This window comes from Carcharodon carcharias, chromosome 3, assembly GCF_017639515.1.
Source record: "Carcharodon carcharias isolate sCarCar2 chromosome 3, sCarCar2.pri, whole genome shotgun sequence".
In the NCBI taxonomy this organism is placed as follows: Eukaryota; Metazoa; Chordata; class Chondrichthyes; order Lamniformes; family Lamnidae; genus Carcharodon; species Carcharodon carcharias.
In genome coordinates this window covers 224,795,371-224,823,025 of record NC_054469.1, presented here as the reverse complement: position 1 = coordinate 224,823,025, position 27,655 = coordinate 224,795,371, and the positions used below count along the sequence as shown (strand labels likewise).

The window sequence follows — 27,655 nt, the reverse complement described above, 5'->3', positions numbered from 1 at the left end:
TAAATATAAATTGCTCTTGTTGTTAAGATGTAGGTACCAGGCGTATTGAGATTTTCATAATCTGAGTACATGAAGCAACTGTTTCATTATAACACACATACGTGTGATATAAGTGGAATGTAGCTGTTATGGAATATAGCTAACTGTCAGTCACCATCTCGAGTGCATTCTCCATGGCAATGCCTCTACCAATCAGAGTCCACTTACCAACCAATCAGCACTCTCTTCACATACAGTATAAATTGTTGCTTTCCCCTTATATAGGCATTCTTGTGAAATGTCCTGATGAGTGTAAAATGAAAAGCTTTGACATGTCTCTTTTTTTCTGCAATACTCAATATAGCTATTCTTATATTCAGTTTAATCACATTTTTTTTAACGTCCTTGAAGTCCTGATCTCTACAAATCAGTCTGTCCGCAAGCATTACCCAGACCTCCCTGTCGCTTGCCATTTCAACACACCACCCTGCTCTCTTGCCCATATGTCTGTCCTTGGCCTGCTGCATTGTTCCAGTGCAACTCAATGCAAACTGGAGGAGCAGCACCTCATCTTCCAACTAGGCACTTTACAGCCTTCCGGACTGAATATTGGGTTCAATAATTTTAGATGTTGAACTCCCTCCTCCATCCCCACCCCTTTTCCGTTTTCTCCCCGTCCTTTTTGTTTTTTCCAATAATTTATATAGATTTTTCTTTTCCCACCTCTTTCCATTATTTTAAATGTATTCCACCCATTGTTTATTTCACCCCACCCCCACTAGAGCTACCTTACTTGTCCTGCTCTCTACTCTTAATTAGCACATTCCTTTAGATAATATCACCACCTTCAACACCTCTTTGTTCTTTTGTCTGTGACATGTTTTGGTTATCTCCTCCTATCACTGCTTGCTTGTCCCAACAACCACCACCCCCACCCCCCCACCACCTTCTCCACGCCCCCCTTAAACCAGCTTATATTTCACCCCTTTCCTATTTTACTCAGTTCTGTTGAAGGGTCATGAGGACTCGAAATGTCGACTTTGCTCTTCTCCGCCGATGCTGCCAGACCTGCTGAGCTTTTCCAGGTAATTCTGTTTTTGTTTTGGATTTCCAGCATCCACAGTTTTTTGTTTTTATCTCTACAAATCAGTGATTGTTAATAAGATGAGCATGGTTTGTCATAAAATGCTAATTGTTTGGCTGGTTTGCCTAAAGATAGATTGCCACTTTCCTCTTGTAAACTTTTCAGTGCCAACCTACATGTAAAATGATCCTGCCCTGTGTTCTCAGAGCTAGCAGAATTGAGGAACCCAGGTTAAACAAATAGTTTCAATCCTTGAACCTACACTGCTGGCAGTATAAGCACAACTGTGCTAAGAAACCATAAAGTATAAGTATGAGCTGTGGTTTAGCTGATAGCACACTTGCCTCTGAATCATAAGGCCCCAGGTTAAAGTCCAGGGGTTGCGGGCAAAAATCTTGGGTGATACTGCAGTGCAGTACTGAGGGAGTGCTCCACTGTTGGAGATGCTGTCTGTTGGATAAAATGTTAAAGTTGAGTCCCTATTCGGCTGGTAGTCTTGGCCAATATTGATCCCTTAATCAACATCACAAATAACAGATCACCTGCTCATTATGGGAGTTTGCGGTGTGCAAATTAGTTGCCACATTTCCTGCGCAGTGAGGGGTAACTCTAACACTGCTCCAATAATGAGCTACTGAGCATGTGCGTAAAGAGCTAAGTCACAATGATGCCACTCACAGAAAGAGTTGAGTGAGGAGAACCTAAGAAAGGAGCTGTAGCTATGTCCCTGTGCTCCATAACCTTGTAACTAGCTATGTTGATAAAAGCATTTTGAAGGAAAGACCTTTGCCTCCAGCCAGGTTTCTGTCTACAGTAAGACACCCAACGTCTCCAGAGACAACCCAACATGAATAGGTTTCCGACATTACAACACCTCACAGCGTACTTCACTGGCTGTAAAACACTTTGAGACATCTGGTGGTCATGCAAAGCGCAATAAGAATGCAAGTCTTTATTTGCTTTTTTTAAATGGGCCAGGGTTTTACAGCCCCACCGCAGCGTGTCTCCTCCCACCCCCACAGATGTGGCGAGCAATCTAAATCTTTATTCAGTTCGGCAGGGCCATAGTATCCCACCGGGCGGGAGGGGTCGCAGAATTCTGGCCGTGAATGTTCTTCCGGAATTTAAATGTCATGAAAATGCACAATGGCTTCACAAAATTCATCTGGGGTTAGAGAGAAACTTGTTACCATGTGGAGTGAGTGAGGCAAGGAGTATAGACACAGTCAAGAGGAACACAAACAGGAAAGGCTGGAAATTCTCGGCCGGTCTTGGCAGCATCTGTGGAGAGGGAAACAGAGTTAACGTTTCAGGTCTGCGACCTTCCATTTCAAACCCAGTTCTGATGTCAGGGTCACCCACCCGAAACGTTAACTCGGTTTCTCTCTCCACGGATGCCGCCAGACCTGCTGAGCAGGCCCAACGTTTTTGGCTTTCAATCCTGACTTCCAGAATCTGCAGTTTTTTTGCTTTTGGTATTTAAGGTCATGCAGATAGGCAAACTTTGTTACCCAGGAAGTATGTTAACGTCCGAGTGAAAGTGCAACCGAGAAATGAGACGAAGGAATTGGAATGGCCAAAGATGCATTTCAAAAAGTGAAAAAGATTATGATCAACTCAAAATTAGCCATGAAACCAAAGCTGAGGATCCCAGAATTCTACATCACATTAATATTGACATATGGAAGTGAGTGTTGGATGATCAGTGAAGCAATACAGAGAGGAACTGAGGCTGCAGAGTTGTGGTTTTTGAGGTGAATAATGAAGCTACCTTAGGCAAGTCACACTGCCAATGAAAGGATGCTAGTAAAATCTGAGACCAAAAGTACTCTGTTGACCAAGGTCAGGAAGAGACAGTTGGAATTTCTTGGGCACGTAGTAAGAAATCATGACTTAGAAAGTTTGATGCTGGTGGGAAAGATCGATGGTAAAAGAGATTGAGGTAGACAAAGAATGATCTTTCTAAAGAGCCTCGCAAACTGGATGAATGTACCAACAACGAAGGTGATCCATGCCTCTAGAGCAAAACTAACATGGAGGTCCATGGTCGCCAAGGCCATCTTAGCGCATGGTACCTGAGGACGTTTAAGGGGAAGCAGGATAAACACATCAGGAAGAAAAGAACAGAAGGATATGTCGAAGGGTTGGACAAAGAAGGGTGGGAAAAGGCTTGTGTGGAGCATAAGCACCAGCATAAAGCTGTTGGGCCGAATGGCCTGTTTCTGTGCTGTAAATACCGAGTAATGTATGAATAGAACTTCTGTAATTACAAGAAAAACGTGCAGCTCCTGCATTACAAAAGCTGAAACAGAATTAAATTAGAATCAGCCCACAGTGTGATCATGGACAGCTTTGTGATCAGGTGATGTATAATATTCACTCACACTGCATTCAATTTCCCAAAGGTATTTTTATTAGCAGTAAGTGAGAAACCATATTAGATCTTCCCGAAAGGAAATTTTGCCAGCAACACTGAAAGCAGATACCTTGCAAAATGTGATTCATCCAAGGGCATCTAGAAATCTGGCAAGAGCTGCTCACTCACTTTTTTTAAAAAATCTGACAGAGCCCTAGGAAAAGCTGACAGCCCACAAAAAGTCCAAAGGCGGACATCCTGTCACAAATTCCCTTCTGGTTTGCAATTTGAATGTGTGAACATGCAACATAATGAACTTCAAAGGCACGCTGACTGCACCTGAGTGGCCTGTCAGGTTACAGTAGGAGAGACAGCCACCGCAGCGCTGACAGCATCCTTTGGCGTTGTCCAGGGATCTACGTCGACCCTGCAGCTGTTTGAGGGCCAGGTCCAGAACAAGGAGTCGAGCCACGGCCGAAACTGGGAACCCGGCGCAGGGGGACAGACGATCATCAGGACTGGAGCCAGAGCGAGGGCTCGTCACAAAATCAGAACCAAAACTGGCCCAACCGCAAGAAGCAGAACCGGAAACCGAAAACCAGACTCAGCCCTGACCACCAGCCACCCCCCTCAACCCATTCTCCATGTTGACAAAAGCAAAATACCACGGAGGCTGGGATATCTGGTGTAAAAACAAACCAAAAAAAATTGCTGGAAAAACTCAGCAAGTCTGGAAGTGTCTGTGGAGAGAGGAACAGAGTTCGCACTTCAGTTCACGATGACCTTTCATCAGAACCAGGCCTTTGGCCGATATAACGAAGGCTCCAACTGCTGAATCCTAAAGAATCGGCTCTCCAATGTTTTTTTGATTGAAAAGCTTGTTTTTTAATTGGTTTAGTACTTACAAACTCCCATCTAAATTATAATACCGTATAATACCCTTAATATGAAAGTGCCGCTTGTAAAGATTGTTTTAATAATGCCTTTAAGAAAACAGGTATTTACTTATGAATATCAGTGAGGTGGGTAGGCCTGCTTGTTAATGCAGAGCCTGTCTATCCTTGCAAGGAGCACAAGAAGAGCAGAAGCATCGGGACTGCAGAAGAACGCAGAGAGCAAGAACACAGAGAGAGCAAGAACACAGAGAGAGCAGGAACACAGAGAGAGCAGGAACACAGAGAAAATAGGAGAAAGGAAAGAGCAGAAGAACAGAGAGAGCAGGAATATGGGGAGAGCAGGAGCACAGGAGAGCAGGAGCATGGAGAGAGCAGGAGCACGGAGCGAGAGCAGGAGAACAGAGACAGCAAGAGCACGGAGAGAGCAGGAACAGGGGAGAGCAGGAGCACGGAGAGAGCGCAGGAGAATGGTGAGAGCAGGAGCACAGGAGAGCAGGGGCATGGAGAGAGCAGGAGAACGGAGAGAGCAGGATCATGGAGAGAGCAGGAGAACGGAGAGAGCAGGAGCACAGAGAGAGTAGCAGCATGGGGAGAGAAGGAGCACGAAGAGAGTAGGAGCACAGAGAGAGCAGGAGCATGGGGGGAGCAGGAGCACAGAGACAGCAGGAGCACAGGGAGAGCAGGATCATGGGAGAGCAGGAGCAGGAGGAGAGCGGGCGAATGGAGAGAGCAGGAGCACAGGGAGAGCAGGAGCATGGAAAGAGCAAGAGCACAGGAAGAGCAGGAGCATGGAGAGAGCAGCAACACGGGGAGAGCGGAAGGGGAGAGAGAGCAGGAGTACAGGGAGAGCAGAATGGGAGAGAGAGCAGGAGTACTGTTGGGGAGGGGGAACAAGGTGGGAGGGGAGCAGAGAATGCCTCTGGCTACTGCTCAATTGTTTACTCCTGACCACGCTGCCCTGGGCTTTGTTGACTTTTCCCACCCCTATGAAGATCCCTGTGTCACAGACGCTGTGGAAGGTCTCTCCAAACCCTCAGGAGTCCGATGATCCCAGTTTGTGGTCCACTGCTTTAAAGCATATCGTTAGCCCGGAAGAGAAAACCTTTGTTAAACACCTGCCCGACTATTGGGTGTGTGCACACCTCTGCCACTGGCCCTTTTCCCAATGGCCCAGGACTGGCTGTTGTCACCCCACACTTATGGCAACTTACAGGGAAAAGCATTTCAAAACTTAAACCTGCACAAGCAAGTCTGAGATGCCTCAATCCTGCAAAATCCAAGTTGTATGTCTTTGAGGAGAAGGTATAGTTACCGGGTCACACTGGCAAGCACTCGAGATCGGTCACTATAGAGACAATCACCTGAGGGTGGAAAGTACATGCTCCAGATCAGCCAGCTTGATCCAGAAAACCACAAGGAACAGCAGATAGATGAGGAAAATTAAGGGGAAATGGGGTAAATTCAGAGGTAATGGTGCAGGCACAGGAAGATAATTCAGTGCTGAAAATTCTCTAGCTATGGTGGGCGAGGTAAGAGTCGAACCAAATATGAGTAGCCCCACCCAGATGGGCAACAGAAGTGAGGTATTGGTGGGCAATGGTGTGGTTGACTGTGTCAAAGATTATAGAGAGGTCCAAGAGGAAAAGTAGGAGAAATACACTATGGTCATAGTGAGAGAGAATTAGGACCCTTTCAGTGCTGTGACAGGGTTGAAGAGATTCAAACATGGAGCTGTGAAAGAGATGGCCACAGGTTTGGGAGGCAACAACACACTGAAGGGCTGGGCAGAGAAAAGGGAGGTTGGATATTGAGTGGTAGTTTGCAAAGGGAGCAAAGCCAAATTCTCGGAGTTACACAATTCTTCTGAATTATTCATTTCATGGGCGAAGGTATTAGAGTCATGCTTCTGCTCTGCTCATGGCATGCCCTCTCCTTCTGAAGTTTTCAGTAAGCAAATGGAAGATGATTGGTGACAAGAAATAATTTATGGCCAGTTGATTTACATTGAAAATATCTGACGTATTCTAGCCCGATTTTAATCCATTCAAGTCCCATTCGCTTAAACAGAGTTAAAATGGGATCCTATTTATTACTCTGTTAGTTGTGGTTCGGTGGCCAGCACTCTTGTCTCTTGGTCAGAAGATTGTGGGTTCAAGTTTCACCCCAAGATTTCTTTTTTGTTCGTTCATGGGATGTGGGTGTCGCTGGCTAAGCCAGCATTTATTGCCCATTGCTAACTACCTTCATTCAGAGGGATTTAAGAGTCAACCACATTGCTGTGGGTCTGGAATCACACGTAGGCCAGACCGGGTAAGGATGGCAGATTTCCTTCCCTGCAGGACATTGGTGAACCAGGTGGGTTTTTATGACAATGGGCGAAGGTTTTGTGGTCATCATCAGTCTTTTTAATTCCAGATTTTTAATGAATTCAAGTTTCACTATCTGCCCCGGTGCAGTTCAAACCCGGGCCCCCAGAGCATTGCCCTGGGTCCATGGATTACTAATCCAGTGACAACTGGAGGCGTGTCATCGCCTCCCCATCTGAGAACAAAAATCTAGGCTTGCACTCCAGTGCAGTACTGAGGGAGTGCTGAACGGTCAGAGATACGTTTGCAGATGAGATGTCAAACTAGTCTCTCAGGTGGACTTAAAGGATCCCATGGCACTATTTCGCAGAATGGTAGGGATGTCTAGGCCAATATTTATCCCTGAAATCAATATAGCAAAAAAACAGATTATCTGGTCATTATCACATAGCTGTTTGTGGGAACTTGCTGTGTGCAAATTGGCTGCTGTGTTTCCCACATTACAACAGGAACTAAACTCCTCAAGTGCTTCATTGGCTGTGAAGTGCTTTGGGATGTCCAGGTGCTATACAAATGCAAGTCTTTCTGTTTTGCTTTTTGAAGAGCTAGTGTGGCCACTTTTATGAAGCAGTATTCAAACCAATCCATTCAGATTATTGTCCAATATTTTGGAATTTAAAAAGGTGCTGTTTGGATATTAGAAAATTTACAAAAAACTGGAGTGGCAAAAATTGAATCGCATTTAAAAAGAGGCCACCTGCATGAAAATATATACAACGTTTTTTATATACAGTCTGGGTAGCAAACAGTAAATGTTGCAGAGTCTGCATGTTCAAAAAGAAATAAAATATAAGGGGAGAGACTTAATTGCATTTGCCTTTCTCTGACTCAGGAAGAAATATCAGTGTAAAGCAATTAAAGATCAACAAGAGATATTGGAATCTTTTACTAATTTGATTTGAACAGAATAATTGAAGCACATTCGCATACACCACACAATAAAAACTTGCTTGGTTCCCTGTCTTCACTTTTCTTTTCATTAATTCACAGAATATGGGCTTTGCTGGCTAGGCCAGCATTTATTGCCCATCCCTAGTTGCCCTTGAGAAGGTGGTGGTGAGCTGCTGCCTTGAACCGCTGTAGTCCATGTGGGGTAGGTATACCCACAGTGCTGTTAGGGAAGGAGTTCCAGGATTTTGACAGTGAAGGAACGGTGATATATTTCCAAGTCAGGATTGTGAGTGACTTGGAGGGGAACTTCCAGGTGGTGGTGTTCCCATGCCCTTGTCCTTCTAGATGGTAGTGGTCATGGGTTTGGAAGGTGCTGTCTAAGGAGCCTTGGTGAATTCCTGCAGTGCATTTTGTAAATCGTACACACACTGCTGCTACAGTGCGTCAGCGATGGAGGGAGTGAATATTTGTGGGTGTTTGCCAATCAAATGGGACTGCTTTATCCTGGACGAAGTTGAGCTTCTTGAGTGTTGTGGGAGCTGCACTCATCCTGACAAGTGGGCAAGACTTGTAGATGGTGGATAGGCTTTGGAGAGTCAGGGGGAAAGTTATGCATCACAGGATTCCTAGCCTCTGACCTTCTCTTGTAGCCACAGTATTTATATGGCTTGTCCAGTTCAGTTTCCGGTCAATGGTAACCCCCAGGATGTTGACAGTGGGAGATTCAGTGATGGTAATGCCATTGAAGTGAAGGGGTAATGGTTAGATTCTCTCTTGTTAGAGATGGTCATTACCTAACACTCCTGTGGCGCGAATGTTACTTGTCAGCCCAAGCCTGGATATTGTCCAGGTCTTGCTGCATTTGGACATGGACTGATTCAGTATCTGAGGAGTTGCGAATGGTGCTGAACATTGTGCAATAATCAGTGAACATCCGCATTTCTGACCTTATTGATGGAAGGAAGATCATTGATGAAGAAGCTGAAGATGGTTGGGCCGAGGACACTACCCTGAGGAACTCCTACAGTGATGTCCTGGAGCTGAGATGACTGATTCCAACAACCACAACCAACTTCCTTTGTGCTAGGTATGACTCCAATCAGTGAAGAGTTTTCCCCATGATTCCCATTGACTCCAGTTTTGCTAGGGCTCCTTGATGCTATACTCGTTCAAATGCTTCCCTGATTTCAAGGGCAGTCACTCTCACCTCACCTCAGGAGTTCAGCACTTTTGTCCATGTTTGAACCAAGGCTGTAATGAGGTCAGGAGCTGAGTGGCCCTGGCGAAACCTAAAATGGGCGTTAGTGAGCAGGTTATTGCTAAGCAAGTGCCGTTTGATATCATAGTTGATGGTTCCTACCATTACTTTACTGATGATTGAGAGTAGGCTGATGGGATGATAATTGAGCGGGTTGGATTTGTCCTGCTTTTTGTGTACAAGACATACTTGAGCAATTTTCCACATAGCCGGGTAGATGCTAGTGTTGTAGCTGTACTGAACAGCTTGGCTAGGGGCAAAGCAAGTTCTGGAGCACAAGTCTTCAGTACTATTGCCATAATATTGTCAGGGCCCACAGCCTTTGCACTATCCAGTGCCTTCAGCTGTTTCTTGATATCACGTGGAGTGAATTGAATTGGCTGAAGACTGGCATCTGTGATGCTGGGGACCTTCAGAGGAGGCTGAGATGGATCATCCCACTTAGCACTTCTGGCTGAAGGTTGTAGCAAATGCTTTAGCCTTATCTTTTGCACTGATGTGCTGGGCTCCTCCATCATTGAGGATGGGGATATTTCTGGAGCCTCCTCCTCCAATGAGCTGTTTAATTGTCCACCACCATTCACGACTGGATATGGCAGGACAGCAGAGCTTAGATCTGATCCGTTGTTTGTGAGATCGCTTAGATCTATCACTTGCTGCTTCTGCTGCTGGCATGCAAGTAGTCCTGTGTTATAGCTTCACCAGGTTGACGCCTCATTTTTAGGTAAGCCTGGTGCTGCTCCTGGCATGCCCCCCTGCACTCGCATTGAACCAGGGTTGATCCCCTGGCTTGATGGTAATGGTAGAGTGGGGGATATGCTGGGCCATGAGGTTACAGATTGTGTTCGAGTACAATTCTGCTGCAGCTGATGGCCCACAGCACCTCATGGATGCCCCGTATTGAGTTGCCAGATCTATCCCATTTAGCACGGTGGTAGTACCGCACAACACGATGGAGGGCATCCTCAATGTGAAGGCGGGACTTCATCTCCATAAGGACTGTGCAGTGGTCACTCCTACTGATACTGTCATGGACAAATGCACCTGCCGCAGGCCGGTTGCTGAGTCTAGCTGCTTATGACCAGGCAGTAACAGCTATGATTACTTGGATTTTTATATTGGGTGCAGCTTCCTGTTTTGAGTGAGCACAATTTCCCACTTTTTCATGACATTAAGAGCAGGAGTAGGCTATTGTGGCCCTCAAACCTGCTCCACCATTTGATGAGGTCATGGCTGATCTGATTATGGCCTAAACTCCACTTCCCTGCCTGTCACCCTAACCCCCTTGTCAATCAAAAGTCTACCTAATTCAGCCTTGAATATATTCAATGACCCAGCCTCCACTGCTCTCTGGGAGATCTGAGAATTCACAGACTAATGACCCTCTGAGGGAAGAAATTCCTCCTCATCTCCGTCCTAATGGGAGACTTCTTATTCTGAAACTATGTCCCCTAGTTCTAGATTCCCCCACGAGGGGGAACATCCTCTTAGTATCTACCCTGTCAGGCCCCTCAGAAACTTGTATGTTTTAATAAGATCCCTTCTCATTCTTTTAAACTCCACCTTTCCTCATAAAATAACACCTGCATCCCAGGAATCAATCTAGTGAATCTTCTCTGAACTGCTTCCAATGCAAGTATGGTGATCAAAACTGTACACAATACTCCAGGGTGGTCTCATCAATGTCCTGTACAGCTGTAGCAAAACTTCCCTACTTTTATACTTCAACCCTATTGCAATAAAGGCCAACATTATATTTGCCTTTCTAATTACTTGCTGTACCTGCAAGTTGACATTTTATGATTCATATACAAGGGCACCCCCGATCCCTCTGTACCACAGCATTCTGCTGTCTCTCTCTATTTAAATAATATTCTGCTTTTCTATTCTTCCTGTCAAAGTAGACAACCTCATGTTTTCCACATTATACTCCACCTGCCAAACTTTTGCCCACTTACTTAGCCTGTCTATATCCCTTTGTGTGCTCTTTGTGTCCTCCTCACAGCTCAGTGGAAGAGTCAGGATCGCTCGGTTTGCTGATTTATTAAAGCATGAAATAAGTCTTCATGAAATAAATCTTGAGAGGTCCTCTTATGAATTACAAACAGTAACTGTTGCCCAGAGCTCTGTGGCAAATTAAGCAATCAGTAATATTTGTGTAATGAGAGACATTTGTTGTGGCTTTCTTAACCCATTCACCAGTCTATTAACATTCCTGAGGAACTATCATTACAACAGTAACATCTCCTATTCCATTATATAAATTGCATTCAAATGTGTGAGTGCATTAATCTGAATCCTGAGAGCATTCTATTAATTTGTTACAACATTCTGTGTAGATGAAGAGATTAACACCCATGTCATTTGCAAATTTACTACAAGACAATAGTTTACATTTATGCATCTGACTTAAGATAAAAAAAAATCCTCAGTGCTGAAAAATGAACAAAAGAATAGCAAGCAAAAACTTTCGAATGAGACTTTAAATCAAGGCCCCATCTGCTCTCGCAGGTGGATATAAAAGATCCCGTGGCACTATTTTGAAGAAAAGCAGGAGAGGTATTCCTGGGCAGTGACTGATGTTTAGCCCTCAACCAGCATCACTAAGATTACGGGTTATCTGGTCATGATCTCATTGCTGTTTGCGTGAGCTTGCTGTGCACAGAATGGTGAGGGGGCAGCAGTAATGTTACTGGATTAGTAATGCAGAGGCCCGGACTAGTGCTCCAGAAACATGAGGCTGGATTTTCAAAATGAGGTCAGGAACATGACACGCAGATGATTTCCGGTCCTGCCTTGCTCAGGAACATAAGAAATAGGAGCAGGAGTAGGCCATTTAGCACCTCGAGCCAGCTCCACCATTCTCTAAGATCATGGCTGATCTGATTGTGGCCTTAGCTCCACTTTCCTGTCTGTCTTCCATAACCCTTGACTCCCTTATAACAACCGTCTGAGAGAAGAAATTTTCCCTCATCTCCAACTAAAACAGGAGACCCCCTTGTCTTTAAACTGTAGATTCCCCCTCATTTTCATGATGCAACTTTTAAATGTAAATAGCCTAACCAGCCTGGGCGGCCAATCAAAGGCACCAAAACCCTCCAGGAAGCGGGAGCGGCCACGTTGGGGGCTGCCACTGCCTGCGAGCAGGCAGTTCTGTCAGAGATCACGGAGGCAGAACCAAGTGGGTATTGACGATGGAAGAGAAGGTTAGGGGCAGCAATCGTAATGGTGGATGTAGGCCCCCCCCCCCACCAGATTAGATTTTAGAACAACTCCAAAGAAAGTTACTAAGGTGCACAAGAGTGATCAGGGTCGCCGGAAACATTTTGAAAATTTTAATTCGTAATGGACAGGCCCTTCAAAAAACTCCTTAAGGAAATTAATGCGCCACTAATTGGCAGAGACTGCATTTCACGTGCCCTAGCCCTCCCCCCCACTACCCATCCCCCCACTACCCCTCCCCCCATTACACTTCCCCTCCCCCCCACTATCTCTCCCCCCCACTACCCCTCCCCCCCACTACCTCTCCCCACCACTACGCCTCCCCCCATTACACCTCCCCCCCCCCAACAATGCCTCCACTGTCCCTTTGAAAATACTAAACTGCCCTGGAGGCATGGCGATCCTGAGACAATCTCCAGGGGCCTCGACTTTCAATTCTCACCCACACTGGATCCCAACACCTCAGTCCTTTGAAAATCCCGGCCATGAGTTCAAATCCCACCGCAGCAGCTGGGCGAAATTAAATTAAATTAATTAATACATTGGGATTAAAATGCAAGTCTCATTAATAACGATCATGAAACTACCAGATTATTGGAAAAACCCTGCTGGCTCGCTCATGTCCTTCAGGGAAGAAAATCTGGGGTAGTTATCAGCCCTAGCCTACATGTGGCTCTAGGCCCACGGCAATGTGGTTGACTCTAAATTGCCCTCTGAAATGGCCACTAAGCTGCATCAAAAAGTCAAATATTGTGGGCGTGCCTACACTGCTTGGACTGCAAGGGTTCAAGAAGATGGTTCACCATCACCTTCTCATGGACTTCTTTATTCTCTTGCCCATTGGCAGATTACCACGTTTCCAGTGCCGTCAGTTCCATGAAATTTAGACAGAACTGCAAAGTTGACTGAGTGAAGACAAAGACAGAAGGGGTAGGGTTACCCATGTAACAAAAAATGCTTTATTTAATATTTTAGCGCATTAAAATTAATAATTACAGAGTGACAAACAATTTAAGCCTGAAATAGTGAAGCTTAGCCCCATTAAGTGGATTTGCAATGAGCTTTGCATTCATTTTACAGGCAGGTGACCGGAAGACATGATGCAAAGGCTTTATGTTATCAGCCCAAGTCCATGATGCTCCTTCGACAGCACCTTCCAAACCCTCAACCTCTACCACCTAGGGCAGCAGGTGCACGGGAACACCACCAACTGCAAGTCCCCCCTCCAAGCCACACACCAACCTGATTTGGAAATATACTGCCGTTCGTTCACTGTCACTGGGTCAAAATCCTGGAACTCCCTCCCTAACAGCACTACGCCAGATGGACTGCAGCGGTTCAAGAAGGCGGCTCACCACCATCTTCTCAAGGGCAATCAGGGATGGCCCAGCCAACAACGTTCACAATATTCATTTATTTTATGAATGAATAAAATAACTAATAAGAAGACCTGAGGTTGCATCAATTGCAAAACTATAGAATTAGCTGTTGTTGTTCTTGAGGGAAAGACTGGTCAACGTATTTGGAACATGACGAGCATTTATGTGTTAGTACCATCCTGCTAGATCTGTCCTCCTGTTTCTTACAGCACAATGGATCCAGTGCTATGGGAATGGCCTTATCTCCCAGGAGGCTTGTCTGCTTCTCTCTAAAACAGTAAAATGTCCTGAAAATGCAGGTTGTAATTTTCCAGGCTGTTAATTAGGTAAGCATAACAATTGAAGCAATAATATAGCACCTTTAACCCGTTCACGGACAAACAGGAGGGAAAATAGATCATTAAATGAAGAGGGAGAGGTTAGGAAGGCTCACCGAAAGATTGGCAAAAAAAGTGACTGCTGAGGAAGAGAGAGAGAGGGATGGAGAGACAGAAATAGATGGCAGGCAGAAAGGTTGTGGAAGTGTGTGAGGCTGTACCGCCAGCGGAGAGGTGAAGTTCGAGAAAGGAAAGAACAAGAGATTGGAGTCAAGAGCGACATCGCGGGAATGTTCAGAGGGACTTTCTGAAATAGGTGGAGATGAGTCCATAGGAGGAATTAAAGATGAGGGTTTTGAATTTTTGGGGTTGGGGAGCCAGAGTAGATCATCATCAACATTAGAGGCAATGGCCAAATGAGGCGATACATAATCCGGTTCAGCCTAAGGCAGTGACCAGGGAGAGGGAATGGAATCATTGGCACAGGAGCAGAATTTCTGGTGCGAGCCAAGGATAATAGCTTCAGTCTTCCTAACGTTGAGTTAAAGGAAATTAGTTCCAAGAGGTATTTGCAGAGAGCTGGTCATTGTTGAGGAAAACAGGTAAGTAGTCCTAATTGGGATGGAGATGCAGCACTTTGGAATCCCAATGTATTTGGCTACAAACGGGAGCAGATGTTCACAGCACCATTTTGACTAAGCTGGACACCCTCTCCAACTACGGAAATTCAGGCCTAAAACACCAGGGCGTTCTTACGCAGATGTGTTTGCTGCCAACGCTGTGCATGTGCAGTTCAAGTGTGTTACTCTGTGACATCATTGCAAGTGACAGAGGAGGCAGTGTTCAGGATGAACAATGCCACTGCTCCAATCATCACAGCTGTTTTAGGTGACGGCGATCTTTCATCCAACCTTAAGGTGTCCTTAATGGCTCCATAATGTTAACACAACAGTTCCAAATCCACTAGATGGAGAAACTACCTAAACCTAACCACATGAATATGTATTCAACCAATAATTTAAAATTGGGCCCTCACATTTTTAACCCCCAGTGGGACAGAAGTGGATTAAATAGACTATTTGGAGAAAAGTCCCAGATTGCAAGCTGTTTCATTAAATGTCTTACTTTTCCTGCATATGAACTTTCTCCAGTTTCAAAATGCATGCGCTGAAAAAAGAGATATGTCAAAGCTTTTTGTCTTGCACTCATCAGGACACTTCGCAAGTATACCAATTTAAAGGGAAAACAACAATTTATCCTGTATGTGAAGAGAATGCTGATTGGTTTGCAAGTGGACTCTGATTGGTAGAGGCAATACAATGGGGAATGCACTAGTTAACTGATGATTGATAATTAACTGCCAAGTTTTGTTTAAATTCAAACCAGGCAGGTTGATTCTGATTGATCAAAGCATTACCCTGGGGAATGAACCAGAGAATGGTTGTCACCTATTTGGTTCAGTTGAAACAGGCGCAATGTCCACTTCTCAACCAATTAACATCTTTTTGCATGAAGTATAAATTGTCGTTCCCTTTACATTTGGTATTGTTGCGAATATCCTGATGAGTGCAAGACGAAAAGCTTTGACATGTCCCCCTTTTTCAATGATACTCAAGTTCCGTACCACCAAATAACCATTTATAGAATAATATAGTTTCACTTTGTCTTTGAGGAGAACTACATGAGGGGGTGCTGATGTCACTTTGCATACGCAGAGGGGTACTGGCAGGCTGGGGCTGGGTGCAGTGGAGTGACATCGTTGGTTTCTTTGTGCATGCACGGACCGGTGCGCATGCGCAGATGGATACTGGTGACCATATTGTGTGGCCATCTTGCACTGGCAGGAGACACAGAGTCCTTCAATTCCACAAAAGAAACCAGCTCTCCAACGACGCTGCAGGCGGAGTCCCTGTGAACAAGGATCAGTCCGTGAACGGGTTAACATAACAAATGAACCCTTCCACGGTCAAATTAATCTCAGGGAAATGATTAGCTAAATGAAAGTAGATCAAAAGAGATGCAGACGTGACTTTGCCATATCCTGCCAGCCTCGGAAATAATTTCATCAGAACATACCAACTACCCACTCACCATATGTCAGACTTGGAATCGTAACCCTGGTGACTGAGGACCTCTGGACTCATATAGTAAGGCGTTCCAGTGAAAGTCGTTGCCAGGTCACATGAACCCATCAGGAGGCGTGAAACTCCAAAGTCTCCTTTATTTTTAAAAGAAATGAAAAATTGTTTTCTGTTCAGGAAATTGAAATATGGCAAAATTTTAGTTTGGCTATAATTGAAGGAGAATAGACAAGCCGCACCATCCATTTTTTTTTTGTATAGCCCTTTCAGCTAGTCAGTCCTCTGCCAAGTTCATGCACCAGAACGCCAACACCTGAGCTGGTTAAATGGAGGAAGGAATTTAATATTCAGACTTGACCAGAGTTCCACTGGCATCTAGAACACAAGGGGAAAACTGTGCCTTTTTAATTTATTCATGGGATGTGGGTGTCGTTGGCTGGGCCCAGCATTTATTGCCCACTGCTAATTGCCCTTGAGAAGGTGGTGATGAGCTGCTTCTTGAACCTCTGTAGTCCATGTGGTGTAGGTACACCCACAGCGCTGTTAGGGAGAGAGTTCCAGGATTTTGACCCAGCGACTGTGAAGGAACGGTGATATATTTTCAAGTCAGGATGGTGAGTGGCTAGGAGGGGAACTTCCAGGTGGTGGTATTCCCATCTACCTGCTGCCCTTGCCCTTCTAGGTGGTAGTGGTCGTGGGTTTGGAAGGTGCTGTCTAAGGAGCCTTGGTGAATTCCTGCTGTGCATTCTGTTGATGGTACACACTGCTGCCACTGTGTGTCAGCGGTGGAGGGAGTGAATGTTTGTGGATGTGGTGCCAATCAAGCGAGGCTGCTTTGTCCTGGATGGTGTCGAGCTTCTTGAGTGTTGTGGGAGCTGCACTCATCCAGGCAAGTGGGCAGTATTCCATCACACTCCTGACTTGTGCCTTGTAGATGGTGGACAGGATTTGGGACAGACTTATCTTACAATATAGCCCAAATCCTATAGCACAATGGTAAAGATGTCAAACAGCAAACTACCACAAAAATTAAATAAAAATCAAAACAGAAAAATGAAAAATTTGCATTTGAAGCAGTTCAGAGAAGGTTCACTGGGCTAATTCCGGAGATGAAGGGATAGTTTTATGAGGAAAGGTTGAACAGGCTGGGCCTATACACTTGGAGTTTAGAAGAATGAGCGGTGATCTTATTGAAACATATAAGATTCTGAGGGCCCTAGACAGGGTCGATGCCGAAAGAATGTTTCCCCTCATGGGGGAATCGAGAACTAGGGGATAAAAGCAAAATACTGCAGATGCTAGAAATCTGAAATAAAAACAGAGAATGCTGGAAAAACTCAACAGGTCTGGCAGCATCAGTGGAGAGAGAAACAGTTAATATTTTGAGTGCACATGACTCTTCTTCAGAGCAAAAACAAGGGGGCATCTGTTCAAAATAAGAAGTCCCCCATTTAAAATGAAGATGTGAAGTATTTCTCTTAGAGGGTCATTAATCTCTGCAATTCTCTTCCCCAGGAAACAGTGGAGGATAGATCATTGAATATATTCAAGGATGAGATAGATTTTTGATCAACAAGGGAGTCAAGTTAGTTATGGTCACAATCAAATCAGCTCTGATCTTATTGGATGGAGAAGCAGGATGACTCCTGCTCCTCTTCCTTGCAACTTAATGAACTTAAAATGCTGGAAATGCTCAGCAGGTCTGGCAGCAGCTGTGGAGAGAAAACCAGAGTTAACGCTTCAGGTTGTGACCTTTCATCAAAACCTGATCACAACTCAAAACGTTAACTCTGTTTCTCTCTCCACCGGTGCTGCCAGACCTGTTGAGTCTTTCTCAGCACTTTCTGTTTTTGTTTTTATTTCTGATCTCCAACATCTGGAGTGCGTACAGACGATGCTTTCACCCATCTAGATAATCCACCCAAGAAACCCGCAGCCCCACCCGCATTAGCAGCTTGTGGATGGTTCTGGATATCTTACTGAGGCAAAGTCAGGAAAACAATTAAGATTTAGTGGAAAGGCAAATTACTATGGATGCTGGAAATCTAATTATAGACAGAAAATGCTGGAAATACTTGGCAAGTCAGACGGCATCTATGGAGAGGGAACATTGGGCCTGATTTTAACTCTGTAAGAGAATGAGTTTTGAGTCAGTTAAAAGCTCTATCAGTTTTGACAAAGTCTGATAGAGTGGTTGTGTGCAACAGAGAGTGGGAGAGAGAGATCCACGTAACGCAGGATAGATTGAACTGACTCTACACTTGTCACACTTCTGATTATTTTGTATTGTAAACAAGCCTCAGCGGAAAAATAATTTGTCCTTGTCCCTAAGGGAAATAAAGTTAGAAAAAAGTGATGCTGCTCTTTTGCGGTGTGATATTAAATTTATGGCATGGTCTTCGGCGCTCCAACTCCAGCAAGGAATGTAAAAGCCTGTATGTGTCTACATACACATAAGCAGAGAGTCCCACCCACTGACATTCAAATGCCAGCACAATTTTAAAGTCATTGAAAAGCCAATTGGGAAACAAGATTAATGTAACAGATAATAAACACAGATATTGCTGGAAATACTCAAACAGGTCTGGCACCATCTGTGAAGGGAGTTAATGGGCAGCATTTTCCGGTCGGTGAGCGGGGGTGGGGCTTGCCTGACGTGTAAAGTGACGCAGGATGACTTCGGGTGGGCGTCCTGACATCACCCCGCCTCAGTTAGATTTTCAGTTTGGCGGGCGGGCTGCAGACTCAGCTACGCGCCCGCCGACCTGTCAACGGCCCTTTAAGGCCATTAAAGAAGCAATTAAAATGATTAATGGGCCTGCCTGCCCAACCATAATGTGGTCGGGCAGGCGAAGAGTCCAGGCGGCCTTCCACGGGTGGGATGAGGTTTCATGAGGGATTTCAAATGTTTGGAAAATGTTTAAATAAAATGTCACATGAGGGGACATAGAAACATAGAAAATAGGAGCAGGTATAGACCATTCGGCCCTTCGAGCCTGCTCTGCCATTCATTATGATCATGGCTGATCATCCAACTCAATAGCCTGCTCCTGCTTTCTCCCCATACCCTTTGATCCCTTTCATCCCAAGAGCTATATCTAACTCCTTCTTGAAAACATTCAATGTTTTGGCCTCATCTACTTTCTGTGGTAGCGAATTCCACAGGCTCATCACTCTCTGGGTGAAGAAATTTCTCCTCATTTCAGTCCTAAATGGTCTACCCCATATCCTCAGACTGTGACCCCTGGTTCTGGACTCCCCCACCATCAGGAACATCCTTCCTGCATCCACCCTGTCTAGTCCTGTTAGAATTTTATAGGTTTCTATGAGATCCCCCCTCATTCTTCTGAACTCCAGTGAATATAAAATCCTAACCAATTCAATCTCTCCACATACGTCAGTCCTGCCATCCCAGGAATCAGTCTGGTAAACCTTTGCTGCACTCCCTCTATAGCAAGAACATCCTTCCTCAGGTAAGGAGACCAAAACTGCACACAATATTCCAAGTGTGGTCTCACCAAGGCCCTGTATAATTACAAGACATCCCTGCTGCTGTACTTGAATCCTCTGACTACGAAGGCCAATATACCATTTGCATTCTTTACCGCCTGCAGCACCTGCATGCTTACCTTCAGCGACTAGTGTACGAGGATACTCAGGTCTTGTTGCACATTCTCCTCTCTTAATTTATAGCCATTCAGATAATAATCTGTCTTCCTGTTTTTGCTAGCAAAGTGGATTACCTCACATTTATCCACATTATACTGCATCTGCCATGCATTTGCCCACTCACTCAGTTTGTCCAAATCACCCTGAAGCATCTCTGCATCCTCCTCACAGCTCACCCTCCCACCCAGCTTTGTGTCATCTGCAAATTTGGAGATATTACATTTAGTTCCCTCATCTAAATCATTAATATATATTGTGAATAGCTGGGGTCACAGCACCGATCCCTGCGGTACCCCACTAGTCACTGCCTACCATTCGGAAAAAGACCCGTTTATTCCATGTCAGGAAAACTTTCTCTCACCTTTGATAAATTTTTTAAAGTTCAACCAATCTCCCTGAGGCAGCACTTTGCGTGAAAGAGCACATGGACATACTCAGGGAATCCCCCTCTCGCCCGCACGGGGAGGGCACAGCGTTTCCGGGCGGATGTCACGCTGGGCCGGGCCTTAATTGGCCCGCCCACATAACATGGCGACGCGCCCCCAACCAGCAGCGCTGATCGTGAACCCGCCCGCTCGCGTCCGCCCGCTCCTGCACAAATCCCCCCCCCACCCCCGACGGAGGGAAATTGCCACCCAATGTTTCCAACACTCCACCCTGAAGTGTTAATGCCACCTCCCTCTCTCTCTCTCTCCACAGATGTTACCTGACCTATCACAGAATCGTAAAATGGTTGCAGTACAGAAGGAGGCCATTCGACCCATCAAGTGCCAGCTTTCTGCAATTTAGCTCATCCCACTCCCCTGAGTATTTCCAGCATTTTCGGGTGTTGTTTCAGATTTCCAGCATCCACAGTATTTTGCTTTTATATTAATACAACAGGGAGATCTTGTAGCGCAATGGGTAGCATCCTGACCTCTGGGTTCAAGTCCCACTTCAGGACTTGATGGCCATGGAAGGTACGTTCATTATGTGACCAGTCAGGTTGATTATCAGCCTGTAAATCCTTCCACGACCAGTTGATGGGAGGCAGTAAGAGGGGGAGAGTTTCCTGGTTAGCTATACTGCAGAAAGCAACGGCAAACCACTGCAGGACCTTGCCAACCATAATCATGGACCAACCCAATGGAAGTCCATGGTTGCCAACACTCTCTTGGGGTATGGTACCTGAAGGAGGAAGAGGGTTAATATAACGTATCTTGGATCCATTTATTTCAAGAATACTGTGAAATGAAAAATTCTCTTAAGCTGTATGCAGGTCTCTTATTTCATTTTATGGAATTATTATAAAGATATCCTTATTATTTGCCTGGTGATTTATCAAAGGAGAAGATTTTAGTGAATGCTGGCTTAATTAGGAAGATAGAGGTTATGTGGAATGTAGTAATTGCTTATTTACATAAGTCATAATGGTTAGCGATGTAAAATGTAATGTAGCTGAGTAAGACGTCCATAGTTATGAAGTGATTCAGTGCCAATTCCTATGCACAGAATGTGTGCAAATGATGAAGTTATACAAGCCTGCCATAAAATGCTGGTAGCCAAAAGTAGAACAAGTTGTGTCAGTGATAGGGGAAGTAGAACTCTAGAGACACAACAATTTTGGCAGGTAATTAACTAGTGCTTATTTGCTTGGCATATCACATGAATATATTCGCTGCAGAAATGCAGATGTGCCACAGTTATCTCTGAAGTTATGGGCAGCAGCTCAATAAAGTCAAGGAACGAGGAAGACATACTCAGTACAAGGACAGTTTCGGGTAACTCTTACCTATTTTTACAAGATTATTTTTCAAGAAGATGTTGTTGCTTTTCAGATCTCTGTGAAGTATTCTTCTGTAAAGGTTAATAATAAAAAGAAAATCACACAGTCAATTGCGTCATAGGTTTATATAAAAACAGTTTCCTGTAGTTAAAAAGGAGCAAAAAATGCATTCAAATAACAAAATAACTATAAATAGATGCTTCCGCTCAAGCTTGTGGTAAGATTATTTGACGATTATAACAATGACTGCATAAGCTGTAATGAACAAATGCTTATTTTTCCCAATTAAATGTCTTCATCTGCTTGTTTGGAACAGTAGTCTACCAGCTCTCCAGTAGATGTGATTCGATAATTGCCTAAATCAGAGCCACATTCAGCTGTCATTGCTAAGAGCTTTCTTTAACGAAAAGGAAAGACATTTTGACAGCAATCCAAAAAAAAAATTCTTATCTCCGCTCTCTGCTCATGCTTGCAAAATGTATGGTGTCCACATGCCATTTCTTCAATGCTCTGGCAATTTGATTCTCAGGAGCACTAGTTCAAAGTTATTTTTCTAAATATATCCTATAATATTTTCGAGTGATTTCCTCATTCCTGATGTTCTCCCTTCATGAATTCTTTATAAGGTAGAAACTGGAGGGCAAGTCAAAAGGAACAGAACTGTTCTACCTAACACACAAAATACTTTCTTTTGCTATTTCTTTGATCCATCAGCCATGATCTAATTGAATGTTGGAACCAGCTCGAGGGGCTGAATAGCCTGCTCCTGTCCTTATGCTCCTCAGATCAATAGCGAAGAACCAGATAAATACATAAGTAGCTAGGTAGATAGATAGACAGATAGATAAATAAATAATCGTGTCGGCCGTGGCTCAGGGACTAGCACTCTTGCTTCTAGGTCAGAATGTTGTGGGTTCAAGTCCTGCACCAGAGACCTCAGCACAAACATCTAGACTGGCAATTCAAGGCACTACCAAGAGAGTGCTACACTCTTAGAGGTGTTGCCTTTCAGGTGGGATGTCAAACTGAGGCCTGGCTACTCAGGTGAAAATACCAATTCTATGGCACTGTTTTGAAGAAAAGCAGTGGTTTTATCCTGAGTGCCCTTGACAGATTTATCCCTTAATCAACACCAATAAAAAGACAGATTATTATCACATTTCTATTAGTAGGCATTTGCTGTGGGCAGATTGGCTTCCACGTTTTCTACATTACAACCATGGCTACATAGGTCAAGTATCCTTTATCCGTAAATACGAAAACCAAACTCATCCAAAAGCCGCATTTTTTTTGAACCTCATCGACCTTTAGTTTAGTTGTTTGTCTACACTGTTTACCTGTGATTTTTGTGGTGAACATATCAAAAAGAAACTTATTACAGGTACCCTGCATTTATTATTCAGTGCTGCATCTTACTTTGCTCACCATTTTATTAACTTAAAACTATAGCTAGCCTAGGCTTAGGCTGTTGTAATCTAAATTTATATGCGGTATCCGAAAACCGAAATCATCTGAAATCCAAAATGCAATTGGACCCAAGGGTTTCAGATAAAAGATGCTCAACCTGTACTTCAAAAGGACTTAATTGGCTGCAAAGTGCTTTGGGACAACCTGAGTCATGAAAGACGCTAAAAATGTCGCTTCTTCTTTTTCCCTTCACCTAGACGTGATCAAAGCCTAAGCCAGAGTTGGACCAGTGAATTCATGGAAGAACAAACACAATACTGGAGCAGGTCTGAATGCCAATTAGTTCTTTGGCCCCATTATATGAACAGACAGCACATTTGTCTGAGATTTTTCTCAGCTATTTTAGTGGTGCCTTAGTTAATCTCTTTAAAATAAATAGACACATGCTTCAGCTAAAATAGTCTAGAGGGAAAGGAGTAACGTGCTCGGAATCCACAGCATGATTTCAGGGCCTTGGACATTTTCCATAAATATAAAAAGATATATGAAACGTTAATTTAGGCAGATTAAACCTATTAACAGTTTTTAATTCTGCGCACATGCCTATGAGGTACATTTTGTAATAAGGTTGCCACTAAAGCATAGCATTAAACAAAAATGTATTAATTATGATTAACATAATATTACATTAATTGCTGTAAAATTGCTTTGGAGGGAAAGCAGATCGGAATCATACCTCTCATGCATGTACTGGGCTCCCAGAAGTAGCTGAACAAACCATTCGATGGCCTGGTTCTCAGCAAATGTCCAACCAGCCCTTCTATACTCCTCAATTCGACACTGCAAATCTCCACCCTAAGAACATTATTTAAAAAAAGCAGAACCACAAGTTAAGCTTTGCACATCTATTAAATTCTTCTCCAAGAGCAAAATACTGCTGATGCTGGAAATCTGCCATTGAAACAGGAAATGCTGGAAATACTCAGCAGGTCAGGCAGCCTCTGTGGAGAGAGGAACAGGGTTGATGTTTCAGGTCAGAATGAAAGATCCTTCTGCTGTGTTTTTAAATCAGATGATTTTACAATACTTCACAAAAGATCAGATGAGAGCCATCTTTAGCCATAATATGTAAAGGTGACTTGTCATTGCTATTTTTATATTTAGAGTATGCTTAACTTTTAAGCTTAAAAGTGGATTTTAAATGCATAGTCACTCATTGGCGAAAGTCATTACACTGTGAAGTTTTGAGAGAACCTTGAATTAATTATAGGGAAAACATTTCTCAAAACTCAAAATAAAAATCATAACTACCCTTACTTTGTTATATTTTTATACCAGAGTTGTTTGGCAATGAGGGATCCCCTTGGTGCCAGTCTTTCGTTCCCTCCATCTGTTCCCCATCTGTCCTCTAGCCCATCTTCCTTCCAAGCTGCAATCATCGCTGGAGAGTGAAATTGTGCAAGACCCATTCTTTCACGGGATATGGGCATCACTGGCAAGGCCAGCGTTTGTAGCCCAGGAGTGGCTACATTCCATTTCAGAGGGCAGTTAAGAATCAACCGCATTGCTGTGGATTGGAGTCACATGTAGGCCAGACCAGGTAAGGACAGCAGATTTCCTTCCCTAAAGGACATTAGTGAACCAGATGGGTTTTTAACGTCAATGGTACTTGTCATGGTCAGCATCACTGAGGCTAGCTTTTAATTCCAGATTTATTAATTGAATTCAATCCTACCAGCTGCCATGGTTGAACTCCTGTCCCCAGGGCATCAGCCTGGGCCTCTGGATTACTAGTCCAGTGTGATTAGCATACACCACCATCTCCCCCCAAACGCCCAGTTCTGTCACTGTTCCTGAACGTTTGGTTAAGAGGCCCGATAGTGAACTTGATGATCCCTCCTTGTGGTGCCATGCATCTGATTATACCTGATCTGCTGAGGGGTAGTAAGGTTGCTATGGGCTGTCATGAACCAAGTAGAAACCCTCATCCCCAAGCAAGCAGAGGTTCCTACCGAATTTTGAAAAAATTTTCAGGTAATATCAGATCCAACTTATACCCATCAGAGTAAAAGCTCAAGGTGGGAAACAAACAGCTAAATATAGTAGATGGATTCACAGTTAAAATGGAAATTTTGCAACTCAACCCAACATTGACATTTAAGTCACTCAAGGATGTAAATTTGGATGATGGAGTGAAAAATATTACAGTGCTTTTATGACTTCCATAATCCAGAATCTTGCACCTCCGTTAGAGGCAATATCATTCAGGAAGTCGCCAGCCACACTGAAAAGCATTGGTTATAAAGTGAATAGAGGTGAAATGGGGATCTCTAAGCAAGTCAAAGACACTGAAGGGAAGAGTATGTCTTGATTACCTAAAGGAGACCTCACAAGTTTAACGTGGAAGATTTACAGGATAGCATGATTTCATCCAGGTGCTTGAGAGAGTCTGAACTATTTTTCCCCCTGTTCATGGCAACTGAAGGTGTTTTTACTGTCACCTGCTGCAGCGTTCATCGATCATTTGATCAAATGCGTGCTGAATTACCATCAAGGCAAACAGTAAGTGATTGGAGTCTTTGCTGGGAACCCTCTTCTGATGGGGTCAGGGGCTGGTCATTTGAAACAGTAAAACCGAATGAAGCAATTTGAGGGGCTGCCTCGGGAAAGGTTATGGCTGTCGAATGCGAGATGAGGAAAGTTGGATTTGGCTGCTCTGCAGATCCATGGTCAAAAAACTTGGGCATAGTCAAGTTGGTTTTGGGTGATATTATCTTGATCAGATTTGTGGTTGGTGAGCCAAGCAGCAGCAGATTTGGATAACGAAAGACAAGATGCTGCAGATGCTGGATATCTGAAGTAAAAACAGGAAATGCTGTAAATACTCAGCAGGTCTGGCAGCATCTGTGGAGGGAGAAACAGAGTTAACGTTGGAGGCATCCCCAAAAGGTCATCTGTCCTCTTTAACACTTCCCCAAGCCTCCTGAACACAATGGCACCCACCTCCCCCCCACCCCTTCCCCACCCCCCCAACCTCCAACCCCATCCCCCCTCATCGTGATCCCCGCCCTAGACCTTTCCTGGGCTCCTCGGCATTGTGGGACTGCTGGTAGTCCCAGCAGTGGCCGCACGCACATGTGGCGCTGCTCGGATGACAAAGCTGTCAGCCATCCGATTGGTCGGCAGCTCTCCAAGGCAGGGCTTCCAACTGAGATCGGGGGGGGGAGGGGGGGGGGGAGTCTTGACTTAACGCAATTAACGCTGCTCCCAGCATTATCTTGCTACTGGCAGCAGCCATCAAGATCATTTTAGACAGGGCAGGCGAGGAAAGCAGTGCCCTGTAAAATCCAGCTCGATGACTCTATGACAGTAGGTGAACCCATTTAGACAGACAGAATACCACAAAACCTGGTAAGATTGTGGCTGCCCCAGTAGTTGGAAAGTTTGCTATGCTGATTGTGTCTACTTTTGCCTAATCCTGGAGACAAAACTGCATTAATAAATACTACACAAAATTACACCATTAACCAGGTAAAACATGTCAAGGTGCTTTACAGGGGTGATATCAAACAAGATTCGCCTGAGACGGGATGTGTCCTGGGCTAGCAGCTCTCTGGCGCAGCTCCTTTGCACCTCTAGGCTTGGCCAATCATTGCCCTTCCTTGCCCCAATCTCTTCTCCTCCATAGTTTAAGTTCCCCTGGCTATAATAATGGGGGCATTTTAGACCTAACCACAAAGTTAAAGAGATAATGTGGTGATGACGGGAACATAGGAGCAGAAGTAGTAAAACCTTAATCAGAAAACGTTTCTCTGTAGGTGCAGCAAGTGATTAGAAAGGCAAATGGAATGTTGTCATTTATTGCAAGGGGAATAGAATATAAAAGTTGGCATGTTTTGATACAGTTGGCGAGACCACATCTAGAGTACAGTTTTGATCTCCTTATTTAAGAAAGGACATAATTGCATTAGAATCAGTTTAGTGAAGATTCACTTAACTGATTCCTGGGGTGAGGGGATTATCCTATGAGAAAAGGTTGGACAGGCTGGGCCTGCACCCATTGGAGTTTCGAAGAATGAGAGGTGACCTTATTGAAACGTATAAGACCCTGAGGGGACTTGACAGGATGGATGCTGCCCCTTGTGGGAGAGACTAGAACTAAGGGGCACAGTTTAAAAATAAAGAGCCTCCCATTTAAGATGGAGATGAGGAGAAGTCTTTTCTCTCAGAAGGTCATGAGGCTGTGGAACTCTCTTCCCCAGAGAGCAGAGGAGGCAGGGCCATTGAATAGTTTTAAGGCTGAGTTAGACAGATTCTTAATTGATAAGGGAGTCAAAGGGTATAGGGACTAGACCAGAAAGTGGAGCTGAGGCCACAATCAGATCAGCCGTGATCTTGTTAAATGGTGGAGCAGGTTTGAAAGGGGCCTAATGGCTTACTCCTGCAACTAATGTGTATGTTCATATGCTCATTTAAGGCCATTTTGCTGCTCGAGCCTAAACTATCATTCACCGAGATCACTGCTGATCTGCAACCTAACTCTATATACCCGCCTTTATCCCAAATCCTGTGATACCCTTTCTAAAAAAAATCTATCAGTCTCAGTTTTAAAATTAACAATTGATCTAACATCAATTGCTGTTTTCAGAAGAGGGTTCCAAACCTCCTCCACCCTTTGTGCGTAGAAGTGTTTCCCAACTTCACTCCCGAAAAGTCTGGCTGTAATTTTTTGGCTATGCCCCCTAGCCTTAGATTCCCCAACCAGTGGAAATAGTTTCTCCCAACCTACCCCAATTGTTCTCCTTCATATCTTGAAAACTTCAATCAAATGTTTCTTGCTGTACATTGTTATTTTCCAGTCCACTGTGGTTTGCCTGCTACCAGTTAAATGGGGTATTATGTGGTTAACCACACTGTCAGTTCTTCGAGACCTTCAGACCCTTTTATGATCTGGCACCAATAGCTTTTACTCCACACTCTTACCT

The 27,655-nt window shown here is 44.3% G+C and overlaps 1 protein-coding gene across 1 annotated transcript in view; it reads right to left on the bottom strand.

The window, feature by feature from the left end:
- nek11 (NIMA-related kinase 11) overlaps positions 1 to 27,655 on the bottom strand; it is a 362,055-nt gene that overhangs the window by 183,897 nt on the left and 150,503 nt on the right. Inside the window, exons 4-6 of the mRNA XM_041184028.1 lie at positions 23,407 to 23,525; positions 21,270 to 21,334; positions 15,840 to 15,966 (exon numbers count right to left, since the gene is read on the bottom strand). Of these exons, the coding sequence (XP_041039962.1) occupies positions 15,840 to 15,966; positions 21,270 to 21,334; positions 23,407 to 23,525 (311 nt within the window). The remainder of the gene's footprint in view (positions 1 to 15,839; positions 15,967 to 21,269; positions 21,335 to 23,406; positions 23,526 to 27,655) is intronic.